General features: G+C 61.1%; 1 protein-coding gene across 4 annotated transcripts in view; it reads right to left on the bottom strand.

The window, feature by feature from the left end:
• DPH1 (diphthamide biosynthesis 1) overlaps window positions 1–15,007 on the bottom strand; it is a 52,645-nt gene that overhangs the window by 17,122 nt on the left and 20,516 nt on the right. For all 4 annotated transcript variants that reach the window (XM_043499181.1, XM_043499180.1, XM_043499182.1 and 1 more), the window contains one exon: window positions 6,037–6,158. In XM_043499181.1, the coding sequence (XP_043355116.1) occupies window positions 6,037–6,158 (122 nt within the window). The remainder of the gene's footprint in view (window positions 1–6,036; window positions 6,159–15,007) is intronic.

Here is a 15,007-nt window from a genome sequence, read left to right as displayed (position 1 = left end):
CAGCTGGCTGCCCCCAGCACGGCCGGAGTGGAGCATCCCTAATGCAGCACCTCCCAGCCCACACACAGGCACCGGCTGGGGAAGCAGCAAGAGAGGGGCTTGAGTCCAACTGCTGAACCGTCCCCCCGGAGCCTGCATGCAGCCATTATGTAAGGAGAGGGGCCAGCCCCCTCAGTGACAACACACTGGCTTGCCGAAGCCATCAGGCAGCCCCTGCCCCCATTTTCAGAGGCTCCCGGCTTGCTGTGCGCTGGTCAGTGCTGTTTCATGTCATCTATTTACACCGAGGAACATTTCACAGGCAGGGCTCCCAGGCTCAGTCGTGGAGCTCGCCCAGAGATGATGCGCGAATCCCTCAGCCTGGCAGCGCCAGCCGGCCATGGCCAGGTCAGGGCTTGTAGCACACAGCTGGGACAGCACGGTGAGCTGAGTGCAGCAGTCAAAAGAAAGCAGCACTCGGTCATTTCTCTCCGGGTAACAGCCACCCAGGGAATGGAAGAACACAACTCTAATTACCCTCCATGCTAAGGAGCCCATGTCATCACAATTAAGTGACTAATTAAAGAACACGGGGTCCGCATCGACCCAAAACGCCGCACTACATGCCCATTTCAGTGCCATTCACCTGAGCACAATTAAGTGCCAAATTACTCGCTCCTGGGGGAGTGTAGAGGGGCTGCACGCCCACAGAGGGAGTTGTGCCCTTGTCCTTCACAGAGCACGGGGCATGGCACAAAGGCCTGGGCCCAAACGCCAGGGAGAGCTCGCTGTAACTGTAACCAGCCTGCTACGTAGCATCACCCGACCACAGGAGCTCTGCTCAGAACAGCCAGGGCAGCCGCCGGCCAATCAACAGGGAATGCAACGCGGGATGAATGGCCAGCAGCTGCACTGCACAGACAGCACCGCTGGCTCCTCGCGGGGACCAGGCCACTGCCTTGCAGTGCTGGACACAGAGCGCCTGCCCCTCCCCGCACCTCTGGGGACTAACACCCGAGTGCCACAGCTGCAGCATGGTGGGGGGGCGCTTCGCACGCCCCTCCGGTTTCCCTGCAATCCCGCCACAGCCTGCCTTAGGCTCCGAGGGAATCCCGCCATGGGTGGGCCCAGCTCCAGCGGGGCTGGCAGAATTGTGCAGGCCTGCACCATGTGAGCCATTGTGGGAGACACGGCACCTTTGTGCCTCCCGGCTCTGAGGCTGCAGTCAGAACCCCACAGGCCTCATCTTGCCACGCAGCGCCAGGCTGGGGCACTATTTGGCTGGTAGCTCAGCAGAGGGTGATCCCCTCTACATCAGAGTGGCCCAGGTGGAGGTGCTGCCTTTCAGAGAGGTTGTAAAGGCCCCCAGCACTCTTCTCAAATTGTGGCCATGTCTGGTACATGTGCGGGCTCTGGCACAGCCGCCCCAGCACTGGCCGGATCAGGCAGACTGTTAGTCAGTCCCTTCCCTTCAGCTCTTGTGCAGAGCTGCTTGCCCAGGAAGAAGTGCTCCCTGCCAGCAGTGACTGCATTTCCTGGAAAGGGCTTGGGACCTTCATCAGGAGAGCCCAGTGCATAAAGCAGCTCCCACCCATACTGGAGATATGCCCCTGGAGGGATATTACTCTGGTCCCTTCAGGCAGGCAGCAGCATCGTGTGAGCTCCTGCTCCCGAGCACTTCTCTTTTTGCCCTTCATTAATCTAACAGCTGGGACAGACCAGGAGTTCTTACGTCCCCAGGCTATTGACCCTGTCTCCCTCTGACCCTTGCTCCTATAGTGCAGTGATGGACATTGATAGTTGTGGCTACTCGCCCGGATGTGGGTTGGGACCCTCGCTTTTCAACCTTGCAATATTCTATAAGAAATGTGATTACTAAAAGTCATTTCCATGCCCTATAAATTCACCCCCTAGCGGAGCTTCCCCATCTGGGGCCCATGATGCAGAGACAGATGACAGACCCACCCCTGGCAGGGCGCCTGGGCTGATCTGCATGAACTCCCACCGGTGGGGACTGGACTCCAGAGCTGTCTGGGAGCGAGGAAGACGGTCCCAGGGAGCCAGAGGAGTAGGCGATGGGGCTTAGAACTGGCTCCAGGACTCAGCCAGACCCCAGCTCCCACAGCACGGTGCCTGAGCCTCTGGAAAGCACAGACAGGCCTCCCCATGCCCGCTGATGCCAAGGACACAAAGGGAGGGTCCTGGGTGACTGATGCTGAAGTGCCCAATGGACGGGGGTGCTCTGCTGTCCACTGTAAATGCCCAAGGAGCGTGTGTCCCATGAGCTCTTTGTGGTCAAGCACCTGGGTCACATAGCACGCCTCCAGGCAGGCAGGTGCGCTCTGGCCACATCAGCAGGGACACTGTCAGGCCCCAGGCCAATCTCAGTGGGGTAGGGGCCGCACAATCCACCCACCCCGAGCCAGGAGATGGCCACCTGCAGCCGGGCTGGGGGATGCCTTCGTCTGCCCCAGGCTTGCCCTGCCCTCCATTACCCGGGGCAAAAATTCCACAGAGCCACCTTAAAACCCGAAGTGTCTTATTGTTATTTTTGGGCTGATTCCGCCCTGGGTGGACTTCAAAGTTAGCAGCATCTGGGACAGCAGCGCAGTTTCCATGGCAACTGAAACCAGAGTACCCTTCCGCCTAGGGAGCACAGAGCCGCCTCCTCGCCTGCCCTTTAAACCAGCCCTTACGGCCCCGCTGCCACCAGACCAGGGCTAGCACAGGCCCCAGAGCAGGGGAGCCCCAGCCAGACCTGCCTCTTCTGCTCCCCTAGGTCTCATTCAGCCCCCCCCCTTCTGCTCTGGCTTCCATGAGACCCCCCGGCACCTGCTCACAAGCACAGCACCTCCCACTCCTCTCCCCAGTGCCTGGGACTGAGGGAGCCCCGCTGCATGTGGAGCTTCCCGTACCAGTGCCTCTGGAGACAGAGAATGGGCACATGACAGGTACTCAGGACTTTTGGGTTCTAATCCTGCCCGAGCCCCGGCCCTTCCCCCTCGTCCCATGGGGAGAGCACTGACCTGCCTGCCGGGCCGGGGAGGGGAGGGGTCACTGATCAATGTGCAGCAAGCCGTGCAGGGAAGGGGGCGAGAGCACCAGGGTCAGGCCGTGGTGAGTTTCCACCCCAGTCCCTGTCCTGGACCAAGGCACTGCAGGCCAGTGGTCTCACTGTTCCAAAGCCTGGACACACAGAAGCACACTGAAAGCAATACCCCGTGCCCCAGGAGCGGGACAGGGCTGGCAGAGCGTGCCCCCCACACAGGTGTGGGGAAGCTCCCCCTTTCCTCCAAGCAGGAAGCGAGAAGGCATTTTCTGAGCAGCAGCCGGAGGGCCCAGCACAGCTCCTTGGGGACAGGGCAGCGCCGCCCAGAGGCTTCCTTTGTCTGCCATGCAGCCTTCGCCCCATGCCTGGGCATTCAGTATCTAAAGGACCTGCCCAGGCCCATGTGTCTGGCACATGCAGCAGGGAACAGTGCTGCAGGGCTGGCTCGGATCTCGGGAACCGCCTGGGGATCACTCCGGTACTAAGACCCTGTGACAGGAGAGTGGCTGTAATGCCATCATGCCAGGGACTGCCCTGGGGCATGCAGCCCCCTCATCAGGACCACTGTTAATGGCAGCAGCAGGTGGGGACTGGTCTGTCTCAGACCGTGCGCTGCACCATGGAAGCTAAACACTGGAGAGGCAAAGGCCACCATGAGCAGGGAGTGCGAGGCCAGCAACAGGCGGGGGGGCAAAGAGAGCTAGAGGTGGGGAGGAGGACTGACTGGGCAATGCTGTCTCCAAGGGGTCCCTGTGCCATGGAGGGCAGAAGCCCAGGAGGGAGGCGTGACCCCCTCTCTCTCCCTCCCCTGGGAGGCATTTGGATCCCATTGGGGGGCCATATCCACTCTCCCCAACTTGAGACAAAGTGACAGGAGCCTCCTCCTGGTGCTGGTCCAGAAGAGGCTACAGCAAATGTCTCCATATGAGTGGTACCGGTGTTTTCCAGCTGGGAGCTCCTCCCCTCGGTGTGCCTGGCTGATTTGGGCCCCTCCACCAGCCATGGAGCACACGGCGCTGCTTGCAGCTCGCCTGGGCAGAGCTGGCCATCTTGTTCACAGAACCTGCCTGTCGGGCAGCAACCACCTCCCCAAAGAGCGGGAGCCCCAGTTCAATACATGGCCAGAGGGAGCTCACAAGCTGGCCGAGTGCACCCAAGGGCACAGCACAGCCTCCTGGCAGGCACTACAGCCCAGTGCTCATGGGAGCGAGCGACAGACAGCCACAGCTCGGACCTGCAAGGCTGGGCTTTCCGCAGGGCCCCAGCAGCCTGGAGGCCCTGCACACAGCAGGGTTTGCAGCCATGCTGCAGCCCGGTGGCAAGGCCAGACAGGGCTGAGCAGGCTGAGGCTCCGAAGGAGCCCAGAGAATCCAGGCTCGTAAGGCTCAGGAGTGGGTGAGGCAGGCCACCCACCCTCCACGCTCCCCAACCCGGGTAGCCTGAGGGCGCAGCGGGGATGTTTCGTCCCCGGGCTGCCGCAGGAGGAGCTGCTGGGGAGCCAGCACCCCGATGCTTGTCCACACGGATGCCGTGGCACACGCTAAGGATAGACCCCTCACTGTCCTAACGCCTCCTGGACACACCAGCCTGGCTGCTGTGGCACGGGGCTCGAGGGAGAACCCGAGATAGAATCGTCATTACCAGCATTGCACTCGCAGGCATCTACACAGCGCCTGCCAGGCCCTCCATGGCCCGGCTTTGCTGGGCATCGGCACAGCCTCTGAGCCAGAAGGCCCCAGCCGCAGAGCAGGGGCAGTGGAGAGCAGCAGGGAGTAGCAAAGGTTCCTCCCATGCAGCCTGAACCGTGTCCAGAGAACAGGGAGCTTGGTGGCCGAACAAACAACAAAGCTGCTCTGGGCCAGAGCAGAGAGATTCCCTCTTCAGGAGATTATGGACTCTCCACTAAGCCTGGGACTGGCTCCGAGAGGGGTTAGAATCATAGAATCATAGAATCATAGAATATCAGGGTTGGAAGGGACCCCAGAAGGTCATCTAGTCCAACCCCCTGCTCAAAGCAGGACCAAGTCCCAGTTAAATCATCCCAGCTAGGGCTTTGTCAAGCCTGACCTTAAAAACCTCTAAGGAAGGAGATTCTACCACCTCCCTAGGTAACGCATTCCAGTGTTTCACCACCCTCTTAGTGAAAAAGTTTTTCCTAATATCCAATCTAAACCTCCCCCATTGCAACTTGAGACCATTACTCCTCGTTCTGTCATCTGCTACCATTGAGAACAGTCTAGAGCCATCCTCTTTGAAACCCCCTTTCAGGTAGTAGGGTTGGGAGGGATTGCCCTGCGGATTGCAGGTCAGGGACTGTGGGGGAGATCGGCCTGGGGACGGGGGTCAGGGGCTGCGGGGGATTGGCCTGAGGACTGGGGTTTGGGAAGTGGTGGGGAAGGGGATCGGCCTGGGGTTTGGGAGGGTTGGGCGGGGGGGTTGGCCTGGAGACTGGGATTGGTGGGGGTTGGCCTGGGGACTGGGGTTTGGAGGATTGGGGGGGTCAGCCTGGGGACTGGGGTCAGGGGCTGGGGGGGTTGGCCTGGGGCCTGGGGTTTGGAAGTGGGGGGGAGGGGATCGGACTGGGGTTTGGGAGGGTTGGGGGGGCTGGCCTGGGGTTTGGAAGTGGGGGGGAGGGGATCGGACTGGGGTTTGGGAGGGTTGGGGGGGGTTGGCCTGGGGCCTGGGGTTTGGAAGTGGGGGGGAGGGGATCGGACTGGGGTTTGGGAGGGTTGGGGGGGTTGGCTTGGGGACTGGGGTTTGGGAGGATTGGACAGGGATCGACCTGGGGACTGGGGGTTGGGCCTGGAGGGGATTGGCCTGGGGCCTGGGAAGGTTGGGGGAGATCAGCCTGGGGCCTGGCGGTCAGTGGCGCGAAGGTTGGTCGGTTTTACACTGGCTTTTCCCTCTTACTGATCCTGACCCAGACACTCCCAGGCACCAGCAACCAGACACCCCAGATCCCCCTTTACTGGAGCCAGAGCCCCGGTCTCTGCTGGCAGGGTCCGTACCCAGGCAGCTGTGTCCGTAGTGAACCATGAAGTCGGCCCCAAGGGCCCTGGCCGTGAAGTCATCCACACAGCACGCACCGTAGGTCACGTCTCCCATCACCACCGCCTCGGCACCGGTGAACCTGTGGAAAGCAGAAGGGGGAGCGTGAGGCCAGCGCTGGGCTAGTGGCAGGGAGAGGGGCACCAGGAGGCCCGGGGCTCTGCTGCCACGGAGGCCTCGCTGCGGGGGAGATCAAACGGGCTGCTTGGCCAGGGCCAAACCCTCCTGCCCTTGCCTCAGGGCTGGAGCGATACCCCCTGGCTGGAGGCTCGTTTTCAGCCTAGTCCGATTGCAGAGCCAGCCTCAGCGAGCCACAGGAAACTACAAACGTGTGCCATGGCCTGTCCGTTAACTCCACTGCCCCAGCTTGGCGCACGGACCCTCCCCACAGGGAGCCACTCCCCTCAGCCCCGAGCCAAGGAGAACAGCAACAGCAGGATGAGAAAGGGGCCCCTCCTGACCCCAGCGCTTGGCTCCTGGCAGCAGGATGGGGAGGGGCTCAGGCACTTGGGGCCACACAAGGGGAGCTGGGGTCAGGTGCTAAGGCGTGAGCGTTGCGTGTTGCACGGCCCAGAGGTCTGGGCCCACAGGAGCGTCGGAGCCCAGCAGACCCTAGCAGAGCCTGCTCCAGGCGAGCGTCTCCCCATGGCCATTCCCTGACCGGCACTGCTGCCACCGATCCCCTGGTGCAGGCTCCCACATGTCCTGCCATGGAGTGCAGCTGCTGCAATCCCGTCCCAGGTGGGGACCAGGACAGGCACCAGCTACTCCCCAAGACGGCACCATGATTACACTGGAGAGAGGTAATGCGCCCCTTCAATTGGGTAAAGCTGTTTGCAATTCAGGGGATTATCTGCTCATCAGATATTACGCTGCCAACTTCCCAATGTACCAGGAGGGGGAGAGGGGCAAGGCACGGTCAGTCTCCTGCCAGCATATCCTGAGGACACGCGAGCCTACTGCACGCTGCAGCTACTGGAACAAGCGCACCAAGAGCCAACCAGCGCCCCCAGTGAGCCCAAGTGGGAAATGACAGATCCCCATTCACGTGGGAGAGCTGCTCCCAGGATCCAAGCCCTGGCCCCCTCTATCCCTTCCCACCAGCACTCCAGCCAGGCCACAGCCCCACTTGGAGCAGGGGCTCAGATTTGATCAAGCCCATGTGTCTGAGGGAGCAGTGCTGGCTTCACCTCTGCATGGTGTCACGGAGTCCCCGGGCAATGCTCTGGAACTGCTCCCTATGAAGCTAGTCAGGACTCTGGGGGAGTCTCCTCTCTGGGAGCAGCCTGTCTGCAGGACACACAGCTCACCGGCTCCCCCCTTCCTGGGTCTGACCTCAGAGCATTCAGCATCCTCTGCCCCTCCCTGCGCTTCCCACAGCGAGTCCGCCCAGGCGGGGTCCTGGGGAAGCCAGAGGGTCCTGCCCCCCAACTCCGCAGTCAGACGTGACTCTCAGTCAGCCAGTAAAACAGAGGTTTATTAGATGACAGGGACATGGTCTAATACAGAGCTTGTAGGTGCAGAGAACAGGACCCCTCAGCTGGCTCCATTTTGGGGGGCAGTGAGTCAGACAACCACGTCTGCACTTCGCTCCATGTCCCCAGCCAGCCCCAAACTGAAACTCTCTCCAGCCCCTCCTCCTCTGGGCTTTGTCCCTTTCCCGGGCCAGGAGGGCACCTGATTCCTTTGTTCTCCAACCCTTTAGCTCTCACCTTGCAGGGGGGAAGGACCAGGCCATCAGCTGCCAGGAAACTGTGTGTCGGCCATTCTCTGTGTCCAGACCCCTGCACACACCTGCCCTCTAGGGCTCTGCAATGATCATACACCCTTGCCCCACCACCGAGGTACTTAAGAACTGCCTAGGGGAAACTGAGGCACCCCTACAATACTCAGAGGAAACATTAAGAACAGTCCTGCTTCATCACACATAGGTCCTGTCAACTGTGCCCACCTCAAGCCTGGCACTGCTAAAAGGGTCTGAACGCCATCCCTGCTCAGCCTGCATACCCAAGGCTCCCCGCGTCCCCTGCATCCAGCATGCCCATGGCACCTCACTCTGCTCTGTGGGGAGCAGACTGGGGCCCTTAGAGGGTTCCAGGCACTGGTCCACATGTGGCACTGGACCATTAGAGGAGCATTTGTTGCTTAGGTGGCACCTGGAGAGAAATATGAGTCACACAGCTCCCCGTCAGCGCCCGCCTTCTGGTCCTGGAACGAGCCTCAGCGGAGGGAAAGCGTGCCCAGCTCCTGGTCCCACACAGCCGGAGCAGAGCCAGAATCCGCTAGGAAGTGCAGCCATCCTGCTGGCACCCACGAGGCCAGGGTGGGGTGGCTTGTGACAGGCCTGGTGCCAGAGGCAGAGGCTGGTCTGTGATTTAAAGGCACCACCTCTGAAGGTATTTTATTGCACCAGTCCAGGGATTATTAGCTTGGCCGCATGCCCAGGGAGCTGCTGTGGTATTTTAATTAGGAAAGCAGGTATTGTAATGACAAAGCTCCTGCCTGAAGGGGCTGGTTAAACCATATGCTAATTCCTTATTTACATCCAGGTGTCACTGAGCACTTGCAGGATCCACTCTCCTCCTATTATCTGGGCCCTATCTCACTGCACCACCCTCCTGCCTTGCCTCCCGCAAGGGGCTGGAGCGCAGCGAGCTGGCTTCCCCCAGACAGGGCTCAGCAGTCCGTGCTGGGAAAGGAGATGGATCGGGAGGGCCCAGGCATGGCCCTGCTTGCCCAGGGAGGGCCCATCTCACAGTGAGGGGCTCAGTCTGCGCAGCAAGGGGCCAGCTGCGGTGCTTCCTGCGAGATGGCCCGAGACCCCTTGCTCCAGTGGGACCCACTCCCAGGCAGTACCAGCCCGAGCTGAGTCCAGCAGCGGCCAAGGGGAAGGGCCCGACAGCCCAGTCCAGCCCTCTGGGCCATTCCCAGGGCTGGCAGCCCATGCCCCACAAGGGGCAGTGCAGGCAGAAGTGGCACAGTCTCCGAGTCATCCAGCCCCGGGTGGGTGAGGACGACGCAGCGAAGGGCCAGTCTGCACTCGGCGCAGGAACCAGGGTGCCTCTTGCTGTCTCATCCAACCCTTGGCTTGGTTTCCAGGCCAATGCTCCATGGGACCAGCTCCCAAGGATGTCCCCGCGGGGCTCCCCTGCACTGCTACATCCGCTGGCACAGGCCACAGCATGGGGGCTATCGGGTGCTGAGTGCCCAGCTCTCTGGAGCAGAGTAACTCACGGATGACTCCCATCAAACTCATGCAGGGACCGGCCCCCAGGCTGCTAGGGCAGAGCTCCCCAGCATGATGCCACACTGCCAACGCCGCCTGGAGAGCGGGGCAGGGTGCTACGTACCACTCGAGAATAGAAACTGTGGGCAGATCCGGCCAGATGGCGGGGGGAGAAATTGCAGAGCGTGCTGAATATTAACAGCTCAATCGCATGCGTCAGTGCCGGGGCAGGGAAAGGGATTGCATCTTTAGCAAGACCTTCCCTGCACGCAGCAGCCCCCAGGCGTGGGTCAGCCCTTCCTCCTGCTCGGGGGACAAACACCCCTCTGCAGGGAACTTCCCAGCTCCTGTGCTGATGGAGGTGCCACCTCCACTGGCTGGCACACAGCAGCCCCAGGCCCAGAATGGCCTGGCAGGATGCTAACACCCTCAAACCAGTCTGTAGAAGGACAATGACACACAGTGTCATACTGGGAAGGTCCAGACTCCAGGCAGCTCCCCTGCCCTGAAACATCCAGCTCCCGCAGCAAGGGGACTGCGGCCTTCCAGACCCAGGGCAACACCTGCCACCCTCCCCCACAGCGCGCACAAGGGACACCGGGCAAGGGGCACCCAGCAAGTGGCTGCCTCTGACTCCAAGGAAGCCTCGGAGATTCCAGAGCGCGGCTCTCGACCCCCAGCGAATCCGGACCCATAGCCCCTTCTCTAATAAGCAGGGATGAAATTAACATGAATCAAACTCCACTTCGTGGACGGACGGGGAGAGTGGGAAATTATTCATTTCCTTAAGATTCCGGTTGGGGAGGACTGACTCAGAGCAGCAGCCAGCACTGCTTGATTTTTTTATAGATTAAAATGTATGTAAATTGGCCCAAGCCCCAGAGAAAGTCCCTGGGGTCACAGAGCACGAAAGTGAAACAGCGGGGGGGCGGGGCGGAAGAAGCAGGCTGGGGACCTGCCCTGAGTACCCAGCCTCCGCCCAGCCCTGGCTCTGTGACTCCCAGAGAACTGTGGGGGGGAGCTCAGGGCAGGTCCCCAGCCTCCCCCCCCGCCCCCCTTGGCTCTGCGACTGCCCCAGCCTGGGAGCAGGACACAGTTATGGGGCCAGGGGTGCAGGGAAGAGGAAGGAGGGGGCACATGGCCCAGCAAGGTAGGAGAGGCCAGCCTTGCCCACCTGTGCTCAGAGTGGGAGGGGAGCAGGACCCTGCCGGTCCCGAGCCCCATGCTTGTGCTCCTGCAGCAGACACCCTATGCCCTGGCCCAGCGGGGAGCTGCAGCAACAGCGGTTGCGTTGGCTCCCTGCTGGTGGCTGGAGCCAGGGAACAGCAATAACCATCTCCCAAGACAGATCCCAGCGAGGGCCAGAGGCTCCCCTGGCTGTTTCAATCACCGCGGTGCTGCTACCATCTGCCCAAGCCTTTCATCCAGCTACAGAGAAAGGAAACTTCAATTAGCATCCACCTGAACTGACCCAGTGCAGAGCAGACCCGCCTCACGCCCTCCGACCGGCGCCAGCACCACCTGCTTTATGCCAGGCCTGGGGCTGAGGGCAGTGGGCCAGGGCACTCCACAGAGTGTCAACCTACCTGCCAGGAACCTACTGCTTTGGGGCCACAACAGCAGCTTTGCCCTGAATTATACAGCAGTCACTCCACCCCCTCCAGCACAACCTCTCCCACCCCCTCAGCAGGGAGCTCATGAATATTGAACACTCGGGGAGGTTATTCATCTTCCAGCTCAGTGTGTAAAAACCTCATTTCTCTCCTCTTCCCCCTCAGTCCCTATCTCCTCCCAAAGGCCATCTGCTAGGTGCCCCATTCAGCACAGACAGACCTGCCCCCATCAGCCCCCCAGATACGCCCAAACATGGGCCTGGGGGCAACAGCACCACAACCCCAAACTCAGGGGATGCTGCCCAGCGCCCCGCCTAGAGGGCAGCCAGGTTGATTTCCAGGCAGAGGAGAAGGGGGAGCTCAGAGCTACATGCACTGGGACAGGGCCAGCCCACCCTGCTGCCAGGGCCGGCCACTAGCTCTGGCACGCTGCTGTTGCTCACTGGGTTTTCATTACCACGCTACTCTGACTGCAGTTTTGCTTTTCACACCAGTCCCCAAAGCAGCTCCTGATCCCTTGGCTGACAGAGGCTGGGTGCCCCCCTGGGGCCAGCACGGCCGGGTGAACTTCAGTGCATTCTTGGGAGCAGAGGGGTGAATAGGCAGAGCCATGAAGCAGCCACCCAACCCAACAAACACAGGCAGAAAAGAGGTTTAACCAGAGCACACAACAGATACCCAGAGTCCTGGGCTGGTGGCGATGTGCAGCCTGCAGCCACTCGGCCAACACAGCCCTGTGCCAGGCCTGGCTAGGGTTGCCAAGTGTCCAGTTTTCAAACGGACCCTCCCCAGCCCAGTAACAATGAGCAAGTGAGTGAGGGTGGGGAGAGCGAACAACGGAGGGAGGGGGGATGGAGTGAGCAGGGTGGGATCTCAGAGAAGGGGCGGGGCAAGGGTGTTCGGTTGTGCATGGTTGGAAAGTTGGTCACACAGCAGGGCCGAGAAATTAGTCAGCCCATCCTGGCCCCAGAACCGACGGACTGGCTGGAAACTCCTGCCCCCCTAGTGCTGACTGGGTATGGACCAGCTCCCCATCCCACGCCAAAGGCACCGCTCCCCCATCCCTTCTCAGCAGCCTGCCCTGGCATGGCCCCCTCTCCTCCACCACTCCCCAGCAGCCAGCACCACCCCCACCAGCGAGCGTGCACCCTCAACCTGGCACGTCTCTCTCAGCGGTGCCCAGGGCGGCTGGAGCTGAGCTCTAACGAGCGTCTCTGTGTTTCACTGTAACTGATGCTAGTCAGGGGCACTGGGCTCTGCTGCTCAGGCAGGCTGGGAGCATTGAGAGCGACTGGGGCCCAGGCCTCACAAGGGCCAGGCCAGAAAGGGAGGACAGGGCACTGCAGGCTGGGGTGGGGGGTCTGGAATCCGTCCTGCTCCCCCTGTGCCCTGGGCCTCTCCCTCCATGTACTAACACCACTGTGCTGTGCCGGGTAGGCTCAGAGCGACTGGGCCCAGCCACTGCAGAGCGAGCCAGCACCGCAGCCGGACAGGGAGCGCAGGAAGCCAGGCCAGGCCAAACACCGAGAGCTCTGCGGGTGCAGGAGCTGACAGCATGGGGAAGTGGGGAGGGCAGGGAGCAGAGGCTCTGGGGAACTAACACACCTGACCAGGGTATATGGTGGGTTAGTGGCTGATTGCAAGGTACAAGCCCATTTACCCGGCCTGGGGCGTCCGGGCACAGCAAGTGGGGGGGGCTGAACCCCACAGCAGGGGAGAGCTGGGCACGAGGGCAAGGCCTGGGGCTAGGCTGCTGGGCAGTGGCGGTTTCCCTGCCATCTCCCCAGCCAGGAGGTGTCCGTTTAAATACTGCCTCAACCAGCAGCAGAACGAGGTCCAGGAACTGGCACTGAGACACGACGGGCGTGGGGAGCCCGACAGGCCCCACGTGCATGGGAGCTCAGGTGTGATGGGCTCCAGGGTGTGAACACCTCACTGGGGTCTCCCCCCGCCCCCCAGAGACATGGCACAGCCTCCTCCAGCAGGGCCCCAGGTTCCAGCCCCCATGGAACCCCTTCCCCAGAGCCCCGCAGCCCGTGTCAGCTCCCACCCCGGGGAGCGTGCTGGCTGGAAGGTCCTGGGCAGGGGATTCCGTACTGGAGAACCAGAGAAAAATGCATTTAATTAGGGTGGAACTAGTCACCAAGCCACGTTAACGGGTTTCCAACTTCATTAGCACAGGCAGGCTGCACGTAATTAAAATAATGAGCTTGCAATTTTACTGCAAATGGCTTTGGAACAGCGCTGCTGCAGCTGGGCAATTACAGTCTGTGCGCAGAGCCTGGGACCGAGATGGCCCCAGAGCATCTGCAGGCTGCAAGTGGGTCTCGCTGCGAGACGGGGCCGCCCGTAGTCCTGCTGGCACGACCCCATCGCTCGCCCTGCAGGCGAAAGAACTCTGGCTCAGAACCCCCACCCCATCACCCTCTCACTTACCCCCTGTGTGGGGAGGAAGGTTGGGGGCTGTATGTGGGGGGGTCGCTCCTCTGGTTCCTACACGGGGACCCCTCTCAGGTATTTGCACGGCGGACACCAACCTCAACACACAGGGTGAGCCCGCACTGGGCCGAGCTGGGCCAGAGAAGCCTTTACCATTTCTAATGTGTGCAGGAGCCCCCAGGCCCAGTGTCCATGAGGGGATTGGAGAGTCCCACAGCCACCTAGGTCTGTGCCCTCCCCAGGACCAACCCTCCAAGCCCCGGCCTAGCCCCTCACCCTGGGAGTTGCAGCAGTTCAGCGGCACCCAACTCCTTGGGGGCGGGGCAGGGCCCCATGTCCTGCTCCCAGCCAGCCAGCCACAGTGGAAGACAAGTCCTGTGAGGGGAACACAGAGAAGCTCTAGGGGCAGCGTGCAGGGTGGGGGGGGGGTCTGCAGGTGGCTCCTGATGGCCAGAGGTTGAGGAAGAGGAGAGTCTGGGGAACCCTGGGGGCCGATGGGGGTGTTTGTGTGTGTGATTAGAACTGATCTGCCCCGAGTGGGAGCAAGCTCTCACCGCAATGCCAGTGTCAGGGCTTGGTGGTTCCAGAGCCCATGGCACCGGGCGGGATTTGACCCCCACCCCCCGGGTATGATCCCCTTCCTGCACCATCACTCCCTGCACAGGAGTCTGCAGCATCTCCAGTGAAGCGAGAACTTCATTCTCTCTTAACGATGCTGTTGTGCGGTTAATGACGGTTATTAAAGTCCCCTGCACCATGCAGGGAACAGTTCAGGGCCACCAGCAAGCTCTACTTTGGGCCTGGGCAACAGGACACCACTGGGTGACACAGCAGGGCCATCATAGGGACACCTTGCAGGGGCAGGAGCTGCCGTCAGCTCCTGGGCCAGGGAGAAGTGGGGGACTGCCCCAGAAAATCCCTCCAGCCCCTCTCCAGCCAGGCGCCCTGGCCCTAGAGTAACTCCCTGGCCAAGCTGGTGAGCTCAGGATGCTTGCTCAGCCCTGGCCCCGCCTGGGTGGGTGGGAAGCCACCTCTGCCCCAGCACATCTGCCTTGGTATCTGACACAGAGCCCCGGGCTGGGAGGGCCGACGGGACCCAGGACCCAAAATGACTGGCTGAGGCATCTTGGAGAATATCAGATGCAAGCCAGTTATCAGAAGCTTTTTTGCTCCCCATTATCTCCCTTTTCTGGTTTACAGGGTCTTTCAAGCTGCGCCAGAGCCATTTGCCGCTCCGCACGCACCAGCCAGGCCACGTTCCCAGCAAGCGCAGACCCTGCTTAACTCTTCCCTGCCCACCCAGTACAACGCAACTTCGCTTGGCCCCTTGGAGTCTCCAGCCAGTGCATGGGGACAACAACAGGCCCTGGATTTTCACAGTGGATGCCTGTTTTGGGCCACGGTGTTCGAAGCACCACAGGCCTGGCAGGTGTATTCTGAGAAAAATGAGGCTTACACACAGCTGTGAGTTATTGGCTTTGCTGAAGGTTAGTGACCCACCCGCAACGGGGACTCCAAGCGTCGCAGTCATGGAAGCGGGGAACCCAGCACACCGGAGCTTTGCCTGGCATGGAGTCCAACCGAGGGGCAGACAGTCAGCGTTAATAAGCACTACACAAAAACAGCTCATGAATATAGAATTAGGTGCTTCTT

This window comes from Dermochelys coriacea, chromosome 17 (genome assembly GCF_009764565.3).
Source record: "Dermochelys coriacea isolate rDerCor1 chromosome 17, rDerCor1.pri.v4, whole genome shotgun sequence".
Taxonomy (NCBI): domain Eukaryota; kingdom Metazoa; phylum Chordata; order Testudines; family Dermochelyidae; genus Dermochelys; species Dermochelys coriacea.
Note: the sequence above shows the minus strand (reverse complement) of the source record. Positions and strands in the feature narration are given on the sequence as shown.